The sequence below is a fragment of the Aedes albopictus genome, chromosome 3 (assembly GCF_035046485.1).
Source record: "Aedes albopictus strain Foshan chromosome 3, AalbF5, whole genome shotgun sequence".
NCBI classification, from domain to species: Eukaryota; Metazoa; Arthropoda; class Insecta; order Diptera; family Culicidae; genus Aedes; species Aedes albopictus.
This window is the reverse complement of record NC_085138.1, coordinates 96,344,008-96,362,036: the sequence shown is the minus strand read 5'-3', so window position 1 is coordinate 96,362,036 and position 18,029 is coordinate 96,344,008. Positions and strand designations below refer to the sequence as shown.

General features: G+C 37.9%; 1 protein-coding gene across 1 annotated transcript in view; it reads left to right on the top strand.

Moving 5' to 3' along the window:
* The first annotated feature begins 1,230 nt into the window (after window positions 1-1,230).
* Window positions 1,231-18,029, top strand: part of LOC109425594 (uncharacterized) — a 191,480-nt gene continuing 174,681 nt past the window's right edge. Inside the window, exon 1 of the mRNA XM_019700839.3 lies at window positions 1,231-2,584. Coding sequence (XP_019556384.3) covers window positions 2,559-2,584 — 26 coding nt within the window. The 5' untranslated portion in view covers window positions 1,231-2,558. The remainder of the gene's footprint in view (window positions 2,585-18,029) is intronic.

The window sequence follows — 18,029 nt, the reverse complement described above, 5'->3', positions numbered from 1 at the left end:
CAAATTTTCAAAAAATCTGTAATTCTGTATATACAGATTCTGTAAAATACAGATTATTCTGTATATGTGGCAACCCTGCTCCTTAGTCGTCGACTAACCGTGACTAAGGAGGACGACAGGGCTGGATTAGACCGGTCGTCCTCTATGGGCACGAAACATGTACCCTACGTGCAGAGGACCAACGCGCCCTTGGAGTTTTCGAACGGAAGGTGTTGTGTACCATCTACGGCGGAGTGCAGATAGAAGACGGGACTTGGAGAAGGCGAATGAACCACGAGCTGAATCAGCTGCTAAGAGAACCAACCATCGTCCATACCGTGAAAATCGGGAGGCTATGGTGGGCGGGTCACGTCATCAGGATGTCGGATAGCAACTCGACTAAAATGGATCTCGAGAGTCATCCGACCGGTACAAGAAGACGTGGAGCGCAGCGAGCTAGGTGGGTCGATCAAGTGGAGGACGATCTGCGGACTCTACGCAGAGTGCGGAGCTGGAGACAAACAGCCATGGACCGAGTGGAATGGAGGCGGCTACTATGTTCAGCAGAGGCCACCCCGGCCTTAGCCTGATCGAGAGAGAGATCACCGTGGGTGCTCAGGACTGAAAGTAAGTAACGATCACGATCAACGATCAAATATGACTATACATGTCAATGTAAGTAAGTTAGTAAGTAAGTACATAAAGTGATTCCAGATCTTGTGAGTTGTGGGACTAGAAGCCATTGACAAAGGACCAAGTCCAATGGAGAAGGCAACTTCATATATTAAAGACAGAGACTCATGTCCCACTAAGTGTCCAAGTATCATATTTCGTCTAAGTTGCTTTTATAAAGCAAACCACATTCCATCATGTTCAAATCTGTATGCCTCTTCAAAGGTGGTCAAACAGTGTGGTCCAGACTGCAGATAATGAACATCTGAATGCTACTTGTAAATATATGGTTGTCTACTCTCCTAGTGAGCCTATTATATAATTAGGCATCCATCTCGAACTGGAATCATGCGCCGAAGATACGACAGAACAAACGAATCACAACTGTTACAACCCTTCGTCAAATGGATAGGAAATAAAATAGGACGATCATTCTAAATTTTCAAAATATTTCCAGCTTCTCCTTCACATTTGCTTCGCCTCAATTCTTGATCAACTGCATATGTAAGCTAGACTCATTTATACGGAACGACTTCCCATCCGGCAGAGGTATCAAACACAGAACAAAATAAAAATAACCGAGAGACGACTGACGGACGATCACTGTAACAGAATGGACCACCACAACAACCATTAGGTAGACGAATGATGGATGGATTCGAACGCGGAGAGACCCCAAAGAATGCTTATGCTTTTCCTGAAAAACAACGCGTGAAGTGCAGCGCACTGTGCCAGGTGGAACAAACAACGGTCTCTCATCTCATCGCATGGTGTCGTCCATCGCGGCCGCAATCCGACCCGCAGCAACCATCAACGACGCCAAGCGCCGAACCGAACCACTCGCGCCTTGACAGCTGACGGGTACGGACGTTTGTGTTGCTGGCTGCTGCTACGCGTCGACTCGACCGACGCTTTCAGCTTTTGGGCGTGCGCGAATCGCCATAGCAACGTTGCGAAAACACGTGTTTAACTAGCGGTACTGGTGCGCGCGCGTGAACTGCTGTAAATATCGCGAGGTTGTGCGTTATCAGCGTTGAAAGAGTGTGATAAAGTGAGATTCGGATTTGTAGTGGTGAACACAATGGATTAGTAGATCGGCAAATTGTCATCTCTCTATTGTACATGATCGTTTGAGAAGACAGTTCAGTGAATTGAGTGAATTTCGTAGGTTTTTTTTTAGACAGTAGAGCGAAACGGAGGGGATTAATTTAATACCGTTTTGATACCGGCGATCGAAGGCATACAATTTGGGCGATTATTATCCGCTGTTACACGATCGGTCTGCGACTGTTGCGGTTGATTTTTTTTTTTAGTTTCGGATGTTACTTTCGATATCATCGTGCTGCTGCTGATGATAGTGATGGTGATGGTGATACAAGTGAGGCCCGGAGTTCGGCGGTATTAATTTCGGAAGGAAGGCGTGTTTGAGTGATTTTTGCGCGATAAATACACTGCGGCTGCAATTTTCGGATAGTGACGGAATAGAGAAGCAGCATCCGCATAACAAAAAGATAGTGGTTTGGTTATTGGAAGTAATAAAACCCAATAGTGCAGTGAAGTGATTGGAAGCGAATGATCCCTTGATTATGTCGATTTTTACGGTGATTTGTTGATTGTTTTCCCCGAGATGGGGCTGGGGCAAGAAACGACACCGGACAAGGGGCATTGTGCTCATGACGAGTAATACTCTGTATTGGAAGGCGCGTGTGTAATACTGGGTTGAAAAAGAAGTGTGAAATTGGAAGCCTTTCGGGCAGCGTTGGCAACAACAGGTGATATATTGTTATTGTGGGCCAGCCGGGCCGGATTGTTCTGCTGCAGCTGCGATTGTGTTTGCTGGATTGTAACGGAAATATTGACCGGGTGAGAGCGAGCGGGAAGCAGAAACGAACGGAGCCACTGCAACCATGGGACTCTTCGGATGGATCAAAAAGTAAGTGAACATGTATGCGTAGTTTACTGTCAGATATACAATGATCACCGATCAGTTTGTTCTACCTCCGATGCACGAGGGTAGCAAAATTGGTCAGGAAAGAAGGGCGTTTTCAACGGTGAACTTGTTATGGGGATTTCCTCTTTCGATACCGACATAATATGGATGAATTAGCAATAACAAAGAATTACCTAAAGGCGGAATGTACAAGACCATAGTTTCACCGTTTTTTTTTCAATTCTTCGTTAAAAACGATACTATAAATCAAATCAATTGGACCCAAATATAATGCGAACCGTAAATTCTCTTAATAAGAGTGTGTTATTTTTTAAGTTGAATTTTGCCGTACAATATGTAGCCGAGGTCGAGGATCACACTTGAGGTTAGAAATCATAATGATTTACAAAACTATACCCAGGTAGGGTATTGGTTCCCTTATTAAGCATGTGGCTCCCATTTTCATCCCACGAAAAACAAAGGATTGAATCGCTGTTTGTTTTGTTTCTTATTTTTGTATTTTTTGTTAGAAGTGAGCACCCATGAAAACAAAAAGAACGGAGTCAATCGGTGCCGTAATCGCTTGTTTTCGAATAGGATGAAAATGGGAGCATGAGATTACTGATGGCACACATACCCTATCTAATCCGAGTACATGTGAGTGGTTTTTCAACAAACTATAATGTAGCTATTTGGCAGCTCAAGGAGCTATAACGCATTTTTAAAAGTGCTTCCGTTACCGTAAACCGGGGTCAAATTGATCAGCGGGGTGAAATTGATCATTTGGGTACTACATTGTAATTGCATACCAGTAACTTCTAAGCGTCGCAATGATCTCAAACTTCTTACCTCTTCTAGTTCATAGATGTCTGCCTAATAGTGCTTGAATAATGACAGAAAACAAGCTGCTTCCGACGCATTAGATGCCGTTATTCCACATATGATCTACAATGGAACAAGTAGTTTATTCAAAGTTTAACAACTCTTGCTTGATCATTTTATTCAACAACAATAATATAACTTAACAACAAGATGTAACCAGGTTTCTTTAGAACATATGTTACGCTTTTATTCAATCAATGTTGATTAGCAGTGAAACTGTGTTACTTAATTATCGTCTGCGGCTACCAGCTTCAACACCAAACAAATATGTATGTACCAGCAGATCAAAATATTACACCTTTTGCACTACACGCTCCAACGACAGCAAAACCGACAACCGAAACACCGAAAAAGTCAGCTGATGTGGCTCCTGGGCGGCTGGTATTGATGAGTAGAATACCCACTTTGGTGCTACCGGTCAAACCGGGATCAGCTTCCGAATAATCCAATTTTATCTCTGCTTGGAGATATGCACCAGCGGCACACATTTTTTTTCCTGCCGATACAAAACAGGAGCGGAAAAAAGAAAACTTGTTGTTCACTTGTTAAATGTTCAAATAGTTACCAAACTTACAACACAACACCGTAAATGACTGACGGACTGACAAATATATCAGCATACATGCCTTATGATTAAACGTTGCGGTTACAATTATGCAAACATTGATCAGCTTCAAGGTTTATGAGGATAATTTGTTGAATAAAATACTTAAGCCATGTTTAAATAACATATGAACGGCAATGTAGGGTGCCTGTACCAATTATGGCACTACCTAAGGAAAACTATTTGTACAAAAATAACAATAAAACCAACGAATGTCATCAATATGTTAAAAGATAGCTTAGTTTCTATACTTTACAGGAAAAATATAGAAACGGAGCCAAAACTACATTTAATATTTATTACAGCGTGTGCCAATGATAGGAACCCTGTACCAGTTATGGCTACATTTTTTAACTTCGGTTCCTTTTTGCACTATTTGCATGCATTTCTTATGGGATTAGCCATAATTGGTACACTATGGCGAAAGAGGGTGCAAAGAAGCCGACATTTTAAGGAAAATGATTTATTTCTACCATTTTTTGAGCAAAATGTGGAATTTAAATGAGTGCAACCATCTTTTGTGAACGTGATCTGTTGTTCACATTTTTTTATTGTTGATTTACATCGTTAAACGATGAAAATCAACTATGGCGAATAATTGGTACTATAGCCATAATTGGTACACTTACCCTAATAGACTCAGGATTTGAATATTTATATACTGCTTCGAATCTGCCGATTCATGTAATTCAGATTGAGGCAGACCGAATGCAGACGACTGTCAATCAGAAGGTCCCGACTTCAAGTCTTTCCACCGATGTGATTTGTTCCACTAAAATGAAATTAAAAAGGTGATGATGTAGGTAAATATAAGATCAGAAAGAGATATTTCAGATTAAATACAAATGCAGAAATATAGAAAGTAAAATTATTTTTGCCATTTTTTTTTTGTTACAATGAAGAAACGTTTAAGAAATGTTTTTGAAGCAGTTATAAAATCATATCTAATAATAGAAATGAAATCCGTATGAGAACGTCCAGGGTTGTTACAACAGCGCGAATTTCGCGGATTTCGCGAATTTCGCGATTTTCGCGGATTTGGCGCGGATTTGCCCCTGGAATTCGGTCCTCGCGCGGATTTGGCGCGGAATTGGTTTTGCTGTCATGCAAATTTTATACATAGGATTTTACTCTGATTTGCATCATAGTTTTTTGTATGGGATTGCCTTTTGATATACCAACCAGCGTTTGACGTATCCCTTCGACGAACTTTGTTCTGTGAATCTTGTACAGTCCCGATTCGTTCGTTGGCGGCTCGTTAGATGGGTTGTCTCGATTCGATAGTTGAATGTTCACTGGTTGGGGCAAAACCCAACTAAAAAGCACTGTCAATGTCATAATCGATGTCAAAAAGAGTTTGACGTCTGACCGCCGTAGCATCGCAGCTCCTATATACAGAACGTTTGTGCAAGTATGTGAGTGTTTCGTGACATATTTCTCGTCACTTGCGTGTGTCTACAGCATTTTGATCAGTTGTCAGTTGCCCCAACGAACGAACACGATTCGCTAATCGGGGCGCAGTCGTGACCCAACGAGCGAATCCTCACTGTATATGAATACACTGAAAGTTAAGCCATTTTAGTGCTTGAAATAACTTTTATTCCCATTGATACGAATCCTAAATAGAGCCTTTGGATCTTGGGCAATATGTTTCAGTAATAATTCAATACGAAATTGATCTAGAAAGCTCTGAACTAAACCAGGTTAGTTGCATTACATCTATGTAGTTTAATCTCGTAGCATTTTTACAACATAGGTATTTAAGTAAAACATGCTAGCACTCTTTCACCTTTATAAATGATCATCCGACATAACATAATATTATTATCTATTGGATTTGAAGGAATCACCTAATTTACGAGCTCTACTCCAAATACTTCAAAGAAATTTTATAACAAAATCCAAGTAATCATCAAGGGTCTTCTTCAGGGTGTATCCCCGGAATTCCTCCAAGGATTTTTCTGATATTGCTCTTAAGATCTTTTTGAATGAACTTTTTTCTTTTTTGGGTCTTATATCATCTATGAAATTCTCGAATGATTTGTTCCGTAATGCCTGATTTTTTTTTCTGTAAAAAACTGCTGTAAAAATATCGAAAGAAAAATAAAATTCCCGAAAGAGTTACTGACAAAACTATAATAATTTTTAGTTCCAAAGTCGTGCACACTGGCTGTACTGTATAATAAGGGCGCACAGCATTGGAACAGAGGGGACAAATCCGCTACGCGCATGGATTGATTGATCTGTTGATCTTTTGAATAAAAGTTTTTCAAAAAATAAAAAAAAGTAAAAATTTTAGGAATTTTATTACAAATATTTCTCAGAAATCCATGGCTGGAGTAATCCATCCATCAGAAGCCTCTAGAAGAGCTCCCGTAACAATAGATTTACCGTTGGAATTTTCAGAGTGGTACACCGCATAGTTATAACGCCATTTCTAGTAGAAATCCTTAGATCATTTTAGAAAAAAACTGTCGAGGCACCATGAAGGAAATTTATAAAAAAAGCAAATAAAATAAATCCCTATGAGAATTAATAGTGAAAACTTTGGAGAAAAACCCTGAATTATCTTTCAGGGGTAGGAATTCCTAGATAAATACCTGGACAAGTATCTGGAGAAATTCTAGAAAAAAAGAACCCTGAAGGAAGCAGCTAGAAAATATTAAAAAATGCAACATTGTCTTTTAGGAATTTTCTCAGAGTTTCCTCCAATGATTGCTGTAGGGATTTTCAGTATTTTAACTACGGAGGAAGGTTTTTTTTTGTTTGTACAGGCATTTCCTCATGTGTTCCTCTTGGAATTTCTTCAATATTTCCTCAAGTCGCCGTTCATAAACTACGTAGACTCACTTTCGAAATTAGTATGAAGCTTAGACTTTGACCAGGCCACCCCCGCCCCCTAACAGTCTACATAATTCGTAGACGAGCCTAAGGTATTCTCCCTGGATATAACTTATCTAAAGTTTAAGTTTCTTTCTATAATGTCTCACTGGGATTCTCCAGACATTACTATTTTTTTCAAATTTCTAAGAATTACCCTCACAATATCATACTTTTTTTTTCATCTTTATTAACGTGTTTTTTAACACAATATCATACTCAAATTCATGCTCATTATTTAGAAAAAGTTTGTATCAGGTACTTTACATAAAAACTGCAGAAATTCTTTCCGTTTCATTCTGTTTTTTTTTTTTCAAAGATTTTTAAAGGATAGCTCCATGATTATTTTTTAATTTTTCCAATTTTTTCTTTGCTAGAAATTTATTCACAATTCTTTTCGTATAGGGTGGGGCGGGGCAAGATGGGTCACCTAAGGATGCATCACCATAACTTTGTAAATACAAATCGTATTGGTTTGTATTCGTCCGCTACTCTTCAATACACTAGTTAGCTATGCTAAAAGTCGATGAAAAGATTATTAAATACAAAATATGATGTTAAACAAGCAGTTTTAAAAAGTGATCGATTTTGCGCCGTGAAAAAAGGGTGGGGCAAGATGGGTCACCTTTTAGGTAATTCACATTTTCTCAACGAAAAACGTCACAATATAAGATTTGTTCCGCATTCATATATGTTCCATATCAATACTGAGTAAACAAGAGCTACTAGTAAACATTTTATAAATTTATTTGGGATATAAAAAACTTTACGATTCGAGTGATCCTCAGGCGACTTGAAAATCGATGTTTTCACTAAAAAATTATCATAATTTTATGTTATAATTTTAAGCGCTCATTCCGCTTGATTGAAGTCAGTTATGAGATAGTCTTGTAATAAAAAATAAATAACTTTTGAATGCTCCAAAAAAACGTTCAAAATTGAAGGTGACCCATCCTGCCCCGCGGCCGTTTATATGGAGATTATATGGGATGTATCGCATAAGAAAAATGGCTAAAAACCATTTTATTTTTTATTTCCAATGAGAGTGAATAATTTTTCAATCAATGCCCCAAACTTTTGTATATTCATGCTGGTCATCTAACAAAATTATTAACATAATCAAAACATGAGTAATGCGCCCGAAAATGGCACTGACCCATCTTGCCCCGTGACCCATCTTGCCCCGCCCCACCCTATCCAGCTTTTTACGCTATGATGAGGGGTGATTCAATTTTGACAATTCTTGCCGACAGCCCTTGCAGCATCAGAACTTATCAGAGTAGCCAAGAATTTCAGTTCAACTCCAGAGCGATTCCAAGCAACAGCATCAAAATTAAGGAAAATTTTTAATTCATGATTTTCTATTGAACTGAAACTTTGCACAGTTTTTCAGTTCCATCTAAATCGCCATTTTTCGATATCAAATTTTTATTTAGAGCCACGACTAACTTTTCAAAAGGGTGTATGTGAAAATGGTTCAAAAACATTCAAAAATATGCACAGCTAAAACGGATTGTTCGATTGTTATGAATTTTTCAGCAAAGTTAGATAGCTAAATGGTGATTTCTAAGAAAATATACACTGTGAAAAAAAATCTATTTTATCATTGAAAAACATCATTTTTGTCACAAAAACTCAAATATCTCAAAACCCTATCTTTTTACCAACTTGAATTTTTTAGGGAAAACGGTCCATTGTATTAGCAATCTACCATAAAAATTTGGTGATGGTAAACTAATAAACAAAAAAGTTATAACATTTCAAAAATTTCACAATTTTTACATTTAGTAAAAAAAAATTTTCTGTGTAAATTATTTCGGCCGGGAATCGCGATTTGATGCTGATTTTATTGTTCAGCAAAGTTAGATAACTAAATGGCGATTCCTAAGAAAATATACACTGTGAAAAAAATCTTTTTTAACATTAAAAAATATCATTTTTGTCACGAAAACTCAAATATCTCAAAACCCTATCTTTTTGTCAATTTCTTGATTTTGCTTTGGCTGACCAAGCCATGTGGGAAATTACACTGTTGAAAATGCTTTGACATCCATGTGCACAACAGAACACGTGCTCGATGAACAAATTGAGATTTGAAATTATGAAAAGAAATCCACGTACTCCGGTGAGACTCGAACTCACGACTCCCAATTCGCTAGACGGGCGCTTCTATTCCTTCAAGCTACGGAGTCACTTGACTATCTCCGTCGCCAGCAGGCCTAGAACTGAACTCGATTCCACAATCGCACATGGTTATCTTCTTTTCACAATCCAAACCCCCTTCGGATGGGATTAGATGAACATCTAACACATTGTCTGTTGTGCACATGTATATCAAAGCGAGAGAGGAAGTTATTTTTAATTGTCGAGAGCTTCGGGCACTGCCTCCCAATCACTTATTGGTATGGCAATTAGTGTGCAGTCGGACTCTCGACGGGTCGGTCCTCGGCCGACCGAATACGGTAAGGGTGACCGTAGCACCTTACAAATGTCAATTTCTTGATTTTGTAAGGTGCTACGGTCACCCTTACCGTATTCGGTCGGCCGAGGACCGACCCGTCGAGAGTCCGACTGCACACTAATTGCCATACCAATAAGTGATTGGGAGGCAGTGCCCGAAGCTCTCGACAATTAAAAATAACTTCCTCTCTCGCTTTGATATACATGTGCACAACAGACAATGTGTTAGATGTTCATCTAATCCCATCCGAAGGGGGTTTGGATTGTGAAAAGAAGATAACCATGTGCGATTGTGGAATCGAGTTCAGTTCTAGGCCTGCTGGCGACGGAGATAGTCAAGTGACTCCGTAGCTTGAAGGAATAGAAGCGCCCGTCTAGCGAATTGGGAGTCGTGAGTTCGAGTCTCACCGGAGTACGTGGATTTCTTTTCATAATTTCAAATCTCAATTTGTTCATCGAGCACGTGTTCTGTTGTGCACATGGATGTCAAAGCATTTTCAACAGTGTAATTTCCCACATGGCTTGGTCAGCCAAAGCAAAATCAAGAAATTGACATTTGTAAGGTGCTACGGTCACCCTTACCGTATTCGGTCGGCCGAGGACCGACCCGTCGAGAGTCCGACTGCACACTAATTGCCATACCAATAAGTGATTGGGAGGCAGTGCCCGAAGCTCTCGACAATTAAAAATAACTTCCTCTCTCGCTTTGATATACATGTGCACAACAGACAATGTGTTAGATGTTCATCTAATCCCATCCGAAGGGGGTTTGGATTGTGAAAAGAAGATAACCATGTGCGATTGTGGAATCGAGTTCAGTTCTAGGCCTGCTGGCGACGGAGATAGTCAAGTGACTCCGTAGCTTGAAGGAATAGAAGCGCCCGTCTAGCGAATTGGGAGTCGTGAGTTCGAGTCTCACCGGAGTACGTGGATTTCTTTTCATAATTTCAAATCTCAATTTGTTCATCGAGCACGTGTTCTGTTGTGCACATGGATGTCAAAGCATTTTCAACAGTGTAATTTCCCTATCTTTTTACCAACGTAATTTTTTAGAGAAAACGGTCTATTGTATTAGCAATCTACCATGAAAATAAACAAAAAAGTTATGACAATTCAAACATTTCACAATTTTCACATTTAGTAATAATTTTTTTTAGTGTAAATTATTTCGGCCGGAAATTGAAGTTTGATGCTGATTTTATTGTTAATGGTCTTGCGTGAGTAAAACAAGTTGTTTTTATTATATATTATATTTACATATAATATACTATGTACAGTAATGTTCCGATTTTATCACGCCCTCCGCGCATTAGTCGTTTATTCATTAATTTGCTGTTACATTTGAGGACAAGTGTTTTCCCTCTTCTTCAAGATGAATGTTGAAAGCGTGTTTTGCAACGTTAAAAATATTGAAATGGGTATAGATGTTGAAGAATATTACAGGGCATTTTTGAAAAGGGGCGTAATTAAATTGTTTAAACAGATGTCGCTGATGGCAATTTCTCAGTTGTTGTCGTTTTCGAACTTCCTGCGCCCTGCTTTACCGATGATATACAGATGGCTCGTTTGTCAAATTCTAGACGGCAGGACGTGCAAATGCGTAATTTTGTACACAATGTGGACATTTGGGCATAACCAGTCTCTTTCAGTTTATCTATGGTGCTTTCGGTGAGATTTCGTAACTCTTTTGAACATTTTTTTTTCATCAAACGGTCTACAAGAGAGCGTTGAGTTGAAGACCTTTGAGAAAGCGACTGTTCATCTTGTTCGTTAGATTATAATAAACAAAATCACTTATTAATTTTAACTTACTTGTTTGGTGTTGGTGGCTGAAGAAAAAAAATACTATACAATTTTTAATATTCATAGCGGTAGTATTTTTTTGTTTTTTTCGTGAGCATTGTCAGGTATGTATACAGACAAACAAACGTAACACTGGCGAAATTTTCATTGACCACGCCTTCAACAATCATTTTGAATCTTGGTTGTGGCTTTCATAACAAGAAGAGCGCCCATCGTTTTTCTTTGCGTTTGACGTTTCACACTAGCGCCTTCTGATGACGATATTGCACAACGCAGTGTTTCGTGAAACATTTCCACCAGGTGGTGATAGTGTGAACTGTGCGATGAATTTTCACTAAAATTGTTCTAGGCGTTTCGTCTGTTTGTCTGTGGTATGTACCTCTTATGCATTTGTTGTTGTTGAAGTTACTCGCATTCTTCCGATCATAAAGTCTGTTCTCTACACACTTAATTTTGATTACCGAGTTCGGTAATTTTTTGACGAGATTAAAACTGCTGAGCACCGAACTCGTTCAGCAAAAATGCATTGTTTACCTTTTCCATACGATTTTGACAGTTGTTTTACTGAGCCTCAGTAAAATCGATTATCGAAACTACCGAGATCGTACTGCTGTTATAATCTCGTCAAAAAAGTACCGAACAGGCAATTCAGAAATAAGTGTGTAAGAGGGATTTATTTTGCGGATAAACTAGACGTATACGCGTATATAAAACTTTTATTATACAGCTTTTGTCTTAAAAATAAATTCAATTCCATTTTTCTTATAATCAACAGCTTTTCAACACTATCAAGGGATTTTTTCACCAGTCACGTACAATAAAAAGTATGACAATCTCAATATTTTTGATCACAACACTGGATCGCGTCTAAGTTTCAAATAGATACTATAGTAATTACGAATAATCAAACTAAAGTATCATGAAAACAACTTGTTTAATTCAGGCGGTAGCCTTTACAATAAAATCAGCATCAAAATATAATTCTCGAAATAATTTACACAGAAAAAAATTTTTTTTGTTACTAAATGTAAAAATTGTGAAATGTTTGAAATGTCATAACTTTTTTGTTTATCAGTTTACCATCACCAAAATTTTATGGTAGATAGCTGATATAATGGGCCATTTCCCCTAAAAAATTGGAGTTGGTAAAAAGATAGGGTTTTGAGATATTTGAGTTTTTGTGACAAAGATCATATTTTTTCAAAGTAGAAAAAGAAATTTTTTACAGTGTATATTTTCTAAGGAATCATCATTTAGTTATCTAACTTTGCTGAAAAATTTATAACAATCGAACAATCCGTTTTTGCTGTACAGCTTTTAGAATATTTTAGAACTATTTTCGCATACACCCTTTTGAAAAGTTAGTCGTGAGTGAATATGAAGGTTTAATATCAAAAAATGGCGATTTATATGAAATTAAAAAAACTGTGCAAAGTTTCAGATATTTTTGAAATGGTCGCTCAGGATCGACTGACATGACTCCGTGGAATTCCTCTCCAGCAAAATGTCAAAATTTTTCACTGTTGATGTTTTGAAGTTTTTCCTTGAGTTTTTCTGTAGATATTGAATATTTAAAAGCTTTTTCTTTAATTTTAGGTACGTGATAGCCGCCATTATTTTTAGTACCGAAACCAATGGAGTAGAACATGTAGAGGACGTCGAGAATCCGAATGATTTTGATCCAATGATTGCAACTTTATAAACCCACAGCAAACCCAACTTGCGCGGGAACAAACAAATTCTGTACACTCGTATAGCTCTGGCAGGGTGAATATTCGAAATCCTCGGTCTATTTTTTAGTTTCTGGTGTCGTCCCTCAAAATTGGAACGTTTTTCTAGTTCTAAGTAATTGCATAAATTAGATTTAGGTTATTAAAAATTAAAATTATCTATCAAAACCACTCCGTGCGTGAAACGCAGATGAAATAAGGTTTCCAAAGTAATACTGTATTTAACGTTTCCCCTACCAACCTTTCCCACAACTTCGCTGTTCCGGAATGAAATAGGCAAATTCAATTAATCGATTCTGGAACTACATTTTCACTGGGAACCTGACATTGAAAAAAAAATCGCATTGCAAGACTTCTGAACAATTGCAACATTTTTATTCGTTTAATGTAAAGAACGGAACTGCCGAGGGGGATGATGATTAACACAAAATCATTTGGTTTTCCGACGTCATTTCTTGATTCCTTCATCTACATGTTCTGTTCCATTTAATTTGGTATTACTCATGGTGGCGGCAATCACGAACCTAAAATTAAAGAAAAAGCTTTTATTTCATTTAAACAGAAAACTCAAGCTAACACTTGCAAACAACAACGGTGAAAATTTTTGACGTTTTGCCGGAGTTGAACTGAAATTCTTGGCTACTCTGATGAGCTCTGATGCTGCAAGGGCTGTCGGCAAGAATTGTCAAAATTGAATCACCCCTCATCATAGCGTAAAAAGCTGGATTCTCCTGAATGACGGGCTCTGGCAGATATTTCCAAGAACACTCTGTAGATTGCTACAGCGATTTCACTAAAAAAAAAATATTACCGAAAAAAAACATGAAATAGAGTTGTGACAAAACGTCTTCAAATTGCAGAAAGTTTAGATCATTTTAGATAAACTGCGTTAATTTATGAATCAACAGTTCAACTCCCACCAGGCACTCAATTAGTCCATTCCAGTTGAAAGTGCCTTTTCTTTATACACTATTGTAGATTGTTCAAATTTTTTGTTTAATATATAAGTAATGTAGAAAAATGAAACTTTACTTCCACACTCTGGCGGATTTGGCGCGAATTTAATATCATAATCGCGCGGATTAGGCGCGGATTCAAATTTTTCTCGCGCGGATTTGGCGCGGATTCAAATTTTGCTCGCGCGGATTTGGCGCGGATTTTTTTCCACGCTTCTCGTAACAACCCTGAACGTCATAACACCACCATGTTTTGATTGTATTATGGTGAAATAAATTTCGAAGAAAGCTTGTTATTACGCACTTTGCTGCTAATGCACAAAAATAGTTTCTTAAGCCATTCTTAAACGGTTAAACAAATAGCGTCAAACAACGATGTTTGTCGGGGCCCGTGGCGTAGTTGGTCACACGTTCGCTTCATATGCGGATGGTCATGGGTTTGATTCTCAGTCCCGCCACTTGCAATTTTTCGTCAGTTGCTCTTCTCCCGAGAGCGACTGACACTGATCCTCTTCTGAGCCCCTTGGCTCAAACGGACCCGGATACCTGGACATCGGCGTGCTGCTACTCATAATGGACCCCAATCGGACTGGAAAGAAATCATCATCCTTGTGCTCATCATTCTACCATAGAGTAGAAAAGTGAAAGCAGCAGAAAGGCAACCACTTCGATATTGTAGAATAGAATAGAATACATCTAGGCACTGTACAAAATGTAAGTGCAGCTGTCGAATGAAATCGCTCACGTAGTGTCCTAGTGGACAATAGAGCTGTAAATTAGGTTAAGTGATCAAGAAAAAAAAACCAAGATGTTTAATAAACGTTGAAGAAAAGTTTATGATATTTGTGTAAATAGCTGATGGTTCAAATGTTGAACAAGGGTTTAACAACCAATGTACGATCATTGAATAAACATTCATTTCATCGTGCTTATAGCACTGTTGATGTTGAATAGATTCTCATTTTTGGGCGAACATGAGTTAAAGAATAGTTTAATTTCAAAATTATTCAAATATAATACGACTAGCAGCTTAATAACGTTGGTTTAAGAAACATTTCTTCAAGCAAAAATTATTTCTTGGGTTCTAAATATGAATAAGTTAAAAAAATATTTTTTTTTTTGACAAAAAAAATCATTTATTGTAACAAAAATCACTAATTTCAAAGGATATTTCCTACCTTTAGGCGTTTAGGGGGGAAATTTCAAAATTGAATTTTGCATTTTAAGTGTCAAATTCACTAGTTGTAAGAGTTTTGACGCGTTATTCGGGTTTAGAAGAGCAAAAGTAAGCGGATAAAGATTTTTATCTTTTTAACCGACGCTTAATTGTATACTGATCAATTTTGCCCCAAAGTGGCATCCTCAATTTTTAGATTTGTGGATTAATTTAACTAAAAGTTTAAACTTGTTGAACCAAATTGTGTCACATGATTTCATTGAGATCCACTGGGTACTGATCTATCTATATATATAAAAATGCAGCGGCATACGTGGGACCGCACATAACTTGCGAACGGAAGGTCCAATTTTGGTCGTCTAAGTTTTGTTCTGTTAGTTTTCACCCAAGGAAGGTTTATGAGCCAAAATGTATGGAAAAATTGAGAGTTTTTTTTCCATACATTTTGTGACCGGGGACTTGGTCTTGGATAGAAACTTGAAACGTCAAAAAACGCAGTAGGCAAGACAAAGTTTGCCGGGTTCAGCTAGTTTTATAGAAATTCTTTTGGCAATATTTAAATTGTCATTATTGTTATCCGCAAAAATTGTTTTAAAGTGATCAATTTGACCCCGGATTTTTACGGTACCAAACTTCCCCCTAGCGGGAGTGCGAAAAACACATTTTTCGTCATAACTTTTTTGTTTTTTAATATTTTTGAACCAAATTTTGACACAAGAAGCACATATTCCTCTAATTTAAGTGTTTACTGTTTATTGTTGACATGGCCAACTTGTTCCGTAAGTGCCTTGGAACCAGTTTTACGGATATTCCGGGGAACAGGTTCCGGGGTCAGTTTTCTAATATGTTTCAATATTATCAAACTTCGAGATTGTTCAAGATACCGTAAAACGGGGTAACTTTGATAGTTTTTCAGCGAATTTTCTTAATATTTATCCATTTTCCCTTGTTTTATGTTTTTAGCCTTCACGTACCCGACCCCCGACAACTCATTTTCAAAATGCTGGCATTTCATCAATTTTCATCCATTTTTTTCGAAGTCGCCCTCAATCGATCATAAATTGGTGCTAGTTTATGATACTCGAGTGGCCATGCAATATCCGGAACCATTGCGGGGATATTTCGGATTGTGCTGGGGTCAGGGGAGTTGCCAAAACGGCTAAAAGTGATGACTTTGTGTGTTATTGTGTTTGAACTATCGATTTTCAGCGATTTTTTACTGAGAACAGCGAAACACAACTGCGATAACCAGATTTGAATAAGTTGACCCATCCAGATCGCCGTAACAGGTTCCGCGGGGACACTTCTAGTTTTAAACCTAAACATGCCGTGCGACATATCAATCTTCATGATTTTGAATGACTGAGTCAGAAACGATAGACTGAAGTCTGTATCAACTAATGTGGCTACCCTGGAACATCTAGCGTAGGTTCCACAGGGCGTCATCGGGGACATTTCTGATTTGCAACCAAAACATGCCGTGCGACGCGTCAATCTTCATGATTTCGAAAGAATGGAGCAGAAAAAAATGACTGAAGTCTGCATCAACTGATGTGGCCGTTCGGGAACACTTGGAACAGGTTCCGCGGGGGCCTCTCAAATACAATAACATACAAAATTATCACTTTTGGCCATTTGGCAATACAGAACCCTCCCCCACAACCTGACCCTAGTACAATCCGGAATATCTCTGGAATGGTTACGAATATTACATGGCCACTTGAGTATAATAAACTAGCACCAATTTATGATGGATTGAGAGCGACTTCAGAAAAATCGGATGAAAAATGGCGAAATCCCAGCATTTTGAAAATGAGATGTCGGGAGTCGGGTTCGTGAAGGTTAAAACAAGTAGGGTGGGGCGGGGCAAGATGGGTCACCTAAGGATGGATCACCATAACTTTGTAAATACATATCGTACTGGTTTGTATTCGTCTGCTACTCTTCAATTGATATTAATACACTAGTTAGCTATGCTAAAAGTCGATAAAAAGTTCATTCAATACAAAATATAATGTTAAACAAGCAGTTTTAAAAAGTGATCGATTTTGCGCCGTGGTCACCTTTTAAGTAATTCACATTTTCTCAACGAAAAACGTCAAAATATAAGATTTATTCCGCATTTATATATGCTCCATATCCATACTGAGTTAACAAGAGCTACTAGTAAATATTTTATAAATTTATTTGGAATATAAAAAACTTAACTATTTCAGTGGTCCTAAGGCGACTTGAAAATCGATGTCTTCACTAAAAAATTATCATAATTTTATGTTATAATTTTGAGCGTCCTTCCCAATAACCTTACTGTTTTTCATCTCCTTAATGTTCAATTGAGAATTGCTAATCTAATCAAGTCTAAACATGCACACTTTGCACAGTCAGCCATTCATTGAAAGAATCCGTAAGGACAGACTAGTTTAGAATCCCAAATTTTCCGCCACAATAACTGACTTTGGCACCTACTCGCGATTTTGAGCGCACGAATCTCTTTGTAAACAAAAACAGTAACCTGAACTTCTTATTATAAGCTTATTAAAAGTGAACATGCATAAAATAAACAAATGCACTGTTTCTCGAAGCTTCCTTCTTGAGATTTGTGCATCTGAAGTTCTCATGCACTGTTGAAGCGGGATTTCAAGACGTTTGTCCTTAACTATTCAACACCCTAATCAACATGATCAAAAATGCTTTTCTCTTGAATAAGCAATGCTGTCAGTGTTGACTTGAGAATCAAAACAAACCAAATGGAGATATCAACTGGTAATCAGCTCGATTTGCTCTATTTTTTTTTATCTATATTAACGAGATTTTTAGCCCTAGGCTAGTTCATCTCGGGACCCACGCTTTACTTCCCTTCAGAAGGAAGAACTCACATTATGCGAGTTTGTCGGGAGTGGGATTCGATCCCAGGTCCTCGGCGTGAAATTCAAGTGTTCTAACCATCACACCAGGT